This window comes from Nicotiana tabacum, chromosome 16, assembly GCF_000715075.1.
Source record: "Nicotiana tabacum cultivar K326 chromosome 16, ASM71507v2, whole genome shotgun sequence".
NCBI classification, from domain to species: domain Eukaryota; kingdom Viridiplantae; phylum Streptophyta; class Magnoliopsida; order Solanales; family Solanaceae; genus Nicotiana; species Nicotiana tabacum.
In genome coordinates, this window is record NC_134095.1 from 168,389,570 (window position 1) to 168,399,821 (window position 10,252).

The 10,252-nt window shown below is 36.0% G+C and overlaps 1 protein-coding gene across 1 annotated transcript; it reads left to right on the plus strand.

The window, feature by feature from the left end:
* The first annotated feature begins 3,277 nt into the window (after positions 1 to 3,277).
* Positions 3,278 to 9,153, plus strand: LOC142170508 (uncharacterized). The gene is made up of 3 exons (XM_075232438.1): positions 3,278 to 3,782; positions 3,852 to 4,132; positions 9,082 to 9,153. The coding sequence occupies exons 1-3, from the start codon at positions 3,278 to 3,280 to the stop codon at positions 9,151 to 9,153; spliced, it is 858 nt and encodes a 285-aa protein (XP_075088539.1).
* Positions 9,154 to 10,252: the final 1,099 nt, after the last annotated feature.

The following is a 10,252-nucleotide window of genomic DNA, read 5'->3' on the forward strand; positions in this document are numbered from 1 at the left end:
TATGTTACTAAAAGATTCTCCTATAAGAATATTTTAATAGATTATATTTTTATTAGTTATTTTTTTATTTTTTACTAAACATATATTTACTTATCAAAACTTTATTTATGACTTTAATAAAGTAAGATTGAAATAATATTCATGTAACTAAAACTCGAAAAAACCGATTGACGTAACCGAACCAATCCAAACCGATATAGTTGGTTTGATTTGATTTTAATAAAACCGAACTGATCTATGTACACCCTAGCAAGATATAACTGAGAATAAATGTGAACCATTTCTAAAAAGTAGAGAGAGATATAATTTAATCACATTTCATTTTTCGAAAGTCGGTTTGAAGTCGATTAAAACTTGTTACTTGTAAGGTGTGCATATATCACAAGTTTTATTGGTCTTGAAGGCTTAATGGTTGTGCTTGTTGTTCCTATTTTTCGTATTTCGTATTTCGTATTCTGTATTTCATATCTCTTATATTGTTGTTATTTTATTATGTATTTTTATAGTACTAATATATCGGCTCCTGTTGCTTTTTTGAGCCGAGGGTCTCCTGGAAATAACCTCTCTACCTTTCGGGGTAGGGGTAAGGTCTGCGTACATATTACCCTCCCCAGACCCCACTTGTGGGATTTATACTGGGTCGTTGTTGTTGTTGTTGTGTTGTTGTATGCTTATGGCTTCTAATCAGCTGCATCTTAGTTGTGATCTAAAAAATAGAAAATTCCAAATTCCAAATAATTTCTTTGTGTATGCATGCAATGGAGCAAAAAGCATAATCATATAAAGCACAAAACTTTTCAATTCATATAATTCATATGTACATAGAATTAACGTTGATCAAATCACACAATCTTTTCGTAATTTCTATTTCTTTCTTTCATATTCGTTCCAACATGAAATCAACCCTTCAAGTCATGATAACCACTCTAAACAATAATCACACAATAAAACAAGGATTTAAATTATATACAATGATACAGACGATCCCAATCCATTGAATTTTCACTTTCAATCGTTTACCATCAAAAAACAATTCTTACATACATAGGCTTAGTCCAAAGTTTGAACGATGAAATCAGCAGTATCAACATGCATGTTAGTAGTCTTGACACCATAACTTCCTATAGAGTTTGAACTTTCTTGATCATGGTGATGATCAATCAACCCAAGTTTCTTATTTTGGCTACGACGACGAAAATCGGAAACATTATTGTCATGAATGTTGGAGGTTGGAATTCCGCTGGGTATGTTATTGTTGTTGTTGTTGTTGGAGGGTGGGTGATAATAAATCCGAGCAGTCTGAGGGCAATGAGAATGAAACCTAGCTACTATTCTCACACCTACATCCACCATTTCCATGCATTTCCCCATAGATTTTTGGAAAATTTAGAGAAAAAGTATAAGTGCAAGAGCTCTTAAAGATGGTTGAGAAAAGAACGAGAGAAATATACTGAGGATATAAAATTTTGTATAGGGGAGTTTGAAATTTTTGTTTCTTCAAATTGGCTTTGACATTAGAGTTTTTTGTTGCCCTTTCCCTATGGTTTGGAGTCTTTTTGACTTGTTAATTATGACTTCTCCATATGTGGCGGGTCACAATATCAAAGATTTTGTCAAATTGAGATGTCATATAGGCCGACGTAAATTTTGGTCAATAATATAATAATCTAGACAAAAATTGTAAGCTGCAAATGAAATGAACCGTACACATTGGACGGAATTAGTCCTATATATTTGCTAGTCATAAGGGCAATGCAATTTACTCAACATAGAATAGCATATTATTAGCTTAAATGTGTTATAAGATTCATCAAATAAGTATAAAATAATATATTTCGAACTAAATAAATCAAGCTGTTTGTGATTGAATTTTGAATTCGAACACATAAAGTTCAAATTCAGAATTTGTCTTTGGGCTAGATTGTTGGACTTTAAGCCATTGGGCTTTAAAAGAGAAGAAGTGTGAATTGGAAATGGAGGAAAATAAAATGGAGGGAAAATAAAAATTTGAAGAAGTGAAATTTTGTCTTGCACTTTGTCCCTCATTGGTGAGGGACAATCACATTTATGTGCTTATATATAGATTCACTTCTTAAAGTTCTTAAAAGGAGTTGAAGAGAATGAACCCTCGCGCCGTCGTCGTCGCTCGCTCGGCTTCGGCTTCGGCTTTGTCAAATGATCGATAAGATTATTTTTGGACAAAATTTATTTAATTATTTAATAATTAATTCGATCGCGGTAGAACCGCGGCAGACCGCGTATTTTCTGAAAAGGCACCTTTCCAGACACCTCTTCTGATATTTGCCTATAAATTATGAGGCAAGGCTGCATCTTCCGACAATCACATTTATGTGCTTATATATAGATTCACTTCTTAAAGCTCTTAAAAGGAGTTGAAGAGAATGAACCCTCGCGCCGTCGTCGTCGCTCGCTCGGCTCGGCTTCGGCTTCGGCTTCGGCTTTGGCTTTGGCTTTGGCTTTGGATTTGGATTTGGATTTGTCAAATGATCGATAAGATTATTTTTGGACAAAATTTATTTAATTATTTAATAATTAATTCGATCGCGGTAGAACCGCGGCAGGCCGCGTATTTTCTGAAAAGGCACCTTTCCAGACACCTCTTCTGATATTTGCCTATAAATTATGAGGCAAGGCTGCATCTTCCATATACGAAAAAGACTCTACAACTTCTTTCTTTCTGAATATACTGCATCCTAATTCGCAGTCTCTCTCTCTCAAATTCGTAAGTGTGATTTTGCTCCGTTCTTTGAGTTCGTTGGTATCCTGCAGTTTGTATTGCCACTGTTGCAGGAAGGTTTATTCCGTTTTATCGTGGGAGGATTTAATCCATTACCTTGGCAACGTGTGAGGGGGTTAAAATTCCTTAAGGACGCACAAGAAAATTGTGGACTCGGAATATTTCTGATTCTTTACTATTTGATATATTTCTTTATTCTTCTAACAGTTTCCTGAATTTTGTTTTAACTCAGTTTCGTTCACAAGCTTAAGGAATCTTATTTTTACTAACGTTTCTGTGTTAAATTATTTTCTTTATACTTTGTTGGAGACTAAAGACTTGTTGCTTTCTACTCCTATAATTGTTTCTGTCCGGTTTAAAGTACATAAAAACTTTGCTGGAATAATAAACGTACGGGTTTGAAGTATATAAAAACTTCACCATTGTTATGTGTTGTATGGTTGGTTTGGTATTCAGTTTGAAGATATCAAAAACTTCACTGATTTACAAGTTCTGTATTGTTTTCAACTTTACAGAAATATGACGAATGAAAACCAAACTAATGGAAGTGTTGCAGGAACGGTTGCTGCTGTTAAAAGCCGTTCTACTCCTGCTCATGCTATGGCACCGGCAGAAAAACCCGGAAAGTTTTCCGGGATTGACTTCAAACGTTGGCAAATGAAGATGCTCTTCTATCTTACTACGTTGAGTTTGCAACGTTTCATTAAGGAGGATCCTCCGGTCATGGCTGATAGTACTCCGGATGATGAACGACTTGTTGTAACTGAAGCATGGAAACATTCTGATTTCTTGTGCAAAAACTACATATTGAGTTGTTTGGAAGATGACTTGTACAATGTCTATAGTGTCATGGAAACTTCAAAAGCATTATGGAATGCACTAGAGAAGAAGTACAAGACTGAGGATGCCGGACTTAAGAAGTTCGTAGCTGCAAGGTTTTTGGATTTTAAGATGATTGACACTAGGTCCGTCATAACTCAAGTCCAAGAATTACAAGTCATTGTGCATGACCTCCTTGCTGAAGGTATGACCGGAATCAATAATTTTATTAATAAGATTTATCTTATTATTAATTATGAATTTGTTATTAAAGGTATGGTCATAAATGAGGCCTTTCAAGTCGCTGCTTTCATTGAAAAGTTACCTCCGTTGTGGAAGGATTTTAAGAACTATCTTAAACACAAGCGGAAGGAGATGACACTAGAAGACTTGATTGTTCGTCTGAGGATAGAAGAAGACAACAAAAATGCTGAAAAGAAGTCACGTGGAAACTCGACAATAATGGGGGCAAACGTTGTTGAGGAGGCGCCACAAAATAAGAAGAGGAAGAAGGCTTCCGACCAAAGAATTACCCAAGCAGGAAAAAGTTCAAGGGTAATTGCCACAACAGTGGAAGATCTGGGCATAAAGCCGTGGATTGTCGTGCGCCCAAGAATGATAAGAAGAAAAAGAACCAAGCTAACATGGTTGAAGATGAAATGGAGGACTTATGTGCCATGTTGTCTGAATGCAATTTGGTAGGAAATCCAAAAGAATGGTGGATAGATTCTGGAGCCACCCGCCATGTTTGTGCTAATAAGGAGTTATTTTCTTCTTATGCCCCCGCAGGACCCAACGAGACAATCTTCATGGGAAATTCATCTACGGCCAAAATTGAAGGAGTTGGCAAGATTGCGTTGAAGATGACGTCGGGAAAAATAGTGACTCTAAATCAAGTCCTCCATGTTCCAGAAATTCGCAAGAATCTTGTGTCTAACTCACTTCTTGTCAAGAATGGATTCAAATGTATTTTTGTTTCTAATAGTATTGTACTTAGTAAGAACGATGTATATGTAGGAAAAGGTTACCTAAATGAGGGCCTTTTTAAGCTAAATGTAATAGCAGTTCCTATCAATAAAGTGAATATTTCTTCTTACTTACTTGAGTCAAACACTTTATGGCATTCGCGTTTAGGTCACGTAAACTTCAAAACATTGCGGAAGATGATAAATCTAGAAGTATTGCCAAAATTTGATTGCATTAATTCCAAATGTCAAATATGTGTGGAATCAAAGTATGCCAAGCATCCTTATAAGTCCGTTGAAAGGAATTCAAGTCCTTTAGACTTAATTCACACAGATATTTGCGACATGAAGTCAACACCATCACGCGGTGGGAAAAAGTATTTTATTACTTTTATTGACGATAGCACGAGATACTGCTATGCTTATTTACTTAATAGTAAAGATGAGGCAATTAATGCTTTCAAGCAATACAAGAGTGAAGTTGAAACGTAACTAAACAAAAAGATCAAAATGATAAGAAGTGATAGGGGTGGCGAATATGAATCTCCTTTTGAAGAAATTTGTTTGGAAAATGGCATTATTCATCAAACAACTGCCCCTTACTCTCCACAATCTAATGGAATTGCGGAGAGGAAGAATCGAACATTGAAGGAGATGATGAATGCATTACTAATAAGTTCTGGCTTACCACCGAACTTGTGGGGGAAGCTATACTTACAGCTAACCGGATAATCAATCGTGTACCTCATAGTAAAACACAGTCCATTCCTTATGAAAAGTGGAAAGGAAGGAAGCCTAGCTTGAAATACTTCAAAGTGTGGGGGTGTTTAGCTAAGGTACAAGTTCCTAAACCTAAAAGAATTAAGATAGGTCCAAAAACGGTTGATTGTGTGTTTAGTGGATATGTAACCAATAGCAAGGCATATCGTTTTCTGGTTCATAAATCAGAAAATCCTGAGATTCACATTAATACGATAATAGAATCAGATAATGCTGAATTCTTTGAAACTATTTATCCGTATAAAAAGGAAAGTGAAGTGACCTGCCAAAAGTCAAAACGACATGGGGAGGAAATAACAGATGGTATGTCTAATGAAGAAAATCCAAGAAGAAGTAAACATCAAAGGATATCTACTTCATTCGGTCCAGATTTTCTGACTTTTCTGTTAGAAAATGAGCCTCGTATCTTCAAGGAAGTAATGTCTTCCTCAGAAGCACAATATTGGAAAGAAGCTGTCAATAGTGAAATAGAATCCATATTGAGCAACCATACCTGGGAGTTGGCTGATCTTCCTCCGGGTAATAAAACGTTGGGTTCTAAATGGATTTTCAAGAAGAAAATGAAAGACGATGGTACTATTGACAAATACAAGGCAAGACTTGTTGTCAAAGGATTTAGACAACGAGAAGGTCTTGACTATTTTGACACATACTCGCCGGTAACAAGAATTACATCTATTCGGATGCTAATAGCGTTAGCCGCCTTGTATGGTCTTCAAATCCATCAAATGGATGTAAAAACAGCCTTCTTAAATGGTGATCTTGAGGAAGAAATTTACATGAACCAACCTGAAGGGTTTGTGGTTCCGGGAAAAGAAAAGAAGGTGTGTAGACTTGTTAAGTCTCTTTATGGATTAAAACGAGCACCCGAACAATGGCATGCGAAATTTGACCAAACAATGTTGTCAAATGGTTTTAAGATTAATGAATGTGATAAGTGCGTTTACATTAAGAACGTTCAAAATCATGTAGTCATTGTTTGCTTATATGTTGATGATATGCTAATAATGAGCAAAGACATTGTCGACATTCAAGCTACTAAGCGTATGCTTGCTAGTAAGTTTGATATGAAAGACTTAGGAGTTGCCGATGTAATTCTAGGAATTAAAATCCAGAGGACTCCTCAAGGTCTAGCTTTGTCTCAATCACATTACGTGAAAATGGTACTTGAAAAATTCAAACACTTGGAATTTAGAAGTGCAAGAATTCCAATTGACTTAAACCATTATCTTATGAAGAATAAAGGCGAAAGTACGTCTCAATTGGAGTATGCTCGTGTGTTGGGAAGTCTAATGTACATCATGAACTGTACCCGACCTGATATAGCTTGTGCAATAAGTAAACTTAGTCGATTCACAAGTAATCCCAACAAGCATCACTGGGTGGCTATGAAACGAGTTCTGGGATATTTGGAGTATACCCAAGACTACGCTTTGCACTACAATAACTATCCTGCGGTTATTGAAGGATATAGTGATCCTAATTGGATAACCGGCTCATCAGAAACAAAGTCCACAAGTGGATACGTGTTTACTATTGGTGGAGGAGCAGTATCTTGGAAGTCTTCCAAACAGACATGTATTGCTCGCTCTACAATGGAATCAGAGTTTATAGCATTGGATAAAGCCGGTGAAGAAGCTGAATGGCTTCGGAATTTTTCCGTTCTGGCCAAAACCTTTGGCTCCTATTTGCATACATTGCGATAGTGAGGCTGCAATAGGACGGGCAGGGAGCGTTATGTATAACGGAAAGTCTCGTCATATACGACGAAGACATAATACCGTTAGACAACTACTTTCTAGTGGAATTATCACTATTGATTATGTAAGATCAAAGGATAATATTGCGGATCCACTTACAAAAGGCTTAACTAGAGAGGAAGTTGAGAAATCATCTAAGGGAATGGGACTATGGCCGAGGACAAGTCAACATGGCGGTAACTCTACCTAAAATTTTGGATGTTCCGAGATCTAGGTTCAAGGAGCTCAAACAAAGTTGTGATTGACTGGTTCAACATTATCAAAACAAAATCTTTGGTCCATTCTCGTGATGAAGACAATGTTCAGTAACAAGGATAGAACTTTACACGTTCTTTAATGATTACCTAAGTTTGATGAAGTATTTATCAAATAATGTCAATCTAAAGGATTACACGTTTAGGAATCACCTATGTAAGTGAGAAGAAGAAGCCGCTTCAATGAGAATTCTGTAAGGCCAATTCTCTACGCACTTATGAAACCAGGCGGTGTTCATGGCTAAAACGAACACAACAATGAGAACCAAAAGACGGTTAAGGGTTGGTTGTGTGACATATGGCTGTCTAGGTATACACTAAAAGTTCGACGGTTCAAAGATATCAAATCTACCGATTGACCGAGTATATCCGACATATGTTCACTACGGAAAGTTCAAAGGGAAACCTACTTATCCAGATGCAATTAATCCTTACTTGCAAAATCACATAGCTTTCATCTATGATCTTTCTTGATACAGCCATTCCCATTCATGTGGGGGATTGTTGGACTTTAAGCCATTGGGCTTTAAAAGAGAAGAAGTGTGAATTGGAAAATGGAGGGAAATAAAATGGAGGGAAAATGAAAATTTGAAGAAGTGAAATTTTGTCTTGCACTTTGTCCCTCATTGGTGAGGGACAATCACATTTATGTGCTTATATATAGATTCACTTCTTAAAGCTCTTAAAAGGAGTTGAAGAGAATGAACCCTCGCGCCGTCGTCGTCGCTCGCTCGGCTCGGCTTCGACTTCGGCTTCGGATTACAAAATTTATTTAATTATTTAATAATTAATTAAATGCCAAATCACTGCTGAACGTTCAGAGGGCCTCACTGGCCGCGGTTCTGCCGCGACCGCGATAGAATCGCGGCAGTCAGGTTCAGAAGGCCTCACTGGCCGCGGTAGAATCGCGGCAGTCAGATTCCCGCGATCGCGGTAGAACCGCGGCAGGCCGCGTATTTTCTGAAAAGGCACCTTTCCAGACACCTCTTCTGATATTTGCCTATAAATTATGAGGCAAGGCTGCATCTTCCATATACGAAAAAGACTCTACAACTTCTTTCTTTCTGAATATACTGCATCCTAATTCGCAGTCTCTCTCTCTCAAATTCGTAAGTGTGATTTTGCTCCGTTCTTTGAGTTCGTTGGTATCCTGCAGTTTGTATTGCCACTGTTGCAGGAAGGTTTATTCCGTTTTATCCTGGGAGGATTTAATCCATTACCTTGGCAATGTGTGAGGGGGTTAAAATTCCTTAAGGACGCACAAGAAAATTGTGGACTCGGAATATTTCTGATTCTTTACTATTTGATATATTTCTTTATTCTTCTAACAGTTTCCTGAATTTTGTTTTAACTCAGTTTCGTTCACATAGATAACAACGGACTCAAAAAGTTCTAAATTTTATTTTTCCAAAAGATAATGCAAATTAATTTACCACATAATACTCAAGAAGCATAGTAATTCGTATCGATAGTTTTCATAGTATATATATATATATGTAAGAGATGCAATACAAAGTAAATCACCAATTTGGTTGGCATGCATAATGCATTGTCTTGTACAATAAGCTTTGGAACAATACTTTGGCCTCATTTATATACCACTGGAGTAATATTTAGTGTTATTATATGTGTTTTTCCTATGCATATATGCAGCCCCTCTCGGGCCAAATTTTATCTATCTTGTGGAATTAAAAACTTGATTCACCTCTATTTTTGAGCTGTCTACCTTCTCAACTTATCTGCAGCAAAAAGTTAAAAGGTTGAAAAACATTAGGGGAAAGAATGGAGAAAAATCTGTTCTGAAGTTACAAATATAAGCACTAAACTTTCAATCATGAAGAGATAATAGAGGGTAATGCATACATCATATGCATATATCTTTAGTCTTTATGTCTAATATATTAATGATTTACTAAAGGAGTAAACTAGTAAATCAGCTTGACACTCTAGCCAAGATGCTTTCTCAAACTCTAGAACCTTTTTTTTCCGACTAAATTCGGATTCATACCGAAAAATTCCATATTTGGGGGTAAAATGCTCCATAACAAATGCGACTTTATATCTAGCTCTGAAACTCAAAACCTCTAATTAAAAATGAAGAAATATTTATCACTCCACCACAATCCTTGTTGATCTATTACAATTCGTTCTATTCTAAGTGCCTTAATTGACTGTGGATGGATATGTATATATCAACAAAGAAATTTTTTCCAACTATCAACAAAGAATTGAAACTAGTTGCAAAAATACTCCATCCATTTAACTTTATATGACTCTATTTCCTTTCTTTTTATGTTCCAAAAAGAATCACTCTTTTTAAAAATAATTTAAGTACTTAAGGTTTTCATTTTATCGTTAATAGTAGCAAGTTTTTATAGTTATGACATACTTAACGCTACAAATATCTGATAGTTACACAAATATCATAGCATGTTTCAAATTGTTTTCTTTCTTAAATTTCGTGCTTAGTCAAACTTATAAATGAATGAGTATTTAAAAGGAAAAAACTTAAAAACAATCAAATTAATTGTTCCTAGGAGTGGCAAACAAGGGGTCGGGTTGGATATGGTTCGGGTCGAAAACGGGTAATGAAAAAACGGATAAATTATCCGACCCGACTCATATTTAATACAGATAAAAAACGGGTTAACCGACGAATAATATGTGTAACCATATTATCCATGACTTCTTGAGTATGAACACATTTGGGAGATACCTAGTCTCCCAAACTTGAGGAACCACCAATTTAAGGTTTTACAAATGTAAAAGTTAAACTCATTAATTATCAATTGGTTATCCATTTTCTAAATGGTTCTTATCCATATTTGACCCATTTTTAAAAAGTTCATTATCCAACCCATTTTTCAGTAGATAATATGTGTAGTTAATTATTTTTTTTAATCATTTTGCCACCCG

Bases quoted from the DNA above. Each gene is read 5' to 3' on its own strand.
- LOC142170508 (XM_075232438.1), top strand. From the start codon at position 3,278: ATGACGAATGAAAACCAAACTAATGGAAGTGTTGCAGGAACGGTTGCT. The intron at 3,783-3,851 runs GTATGACCGGAA...TTGTTATTAAAG, and splicing joins GCATGACCTCCTTGCTGAAG to GTATGGTCATAAATGAGGCC. The intron at 4,133-9,081 runs GTAATTGCCACA...ACTTATCTGCAG, and splicing joins AAGCAGGAAAAAGTTCAAGG to CAAAAAGTTAAAAGGTTGAA.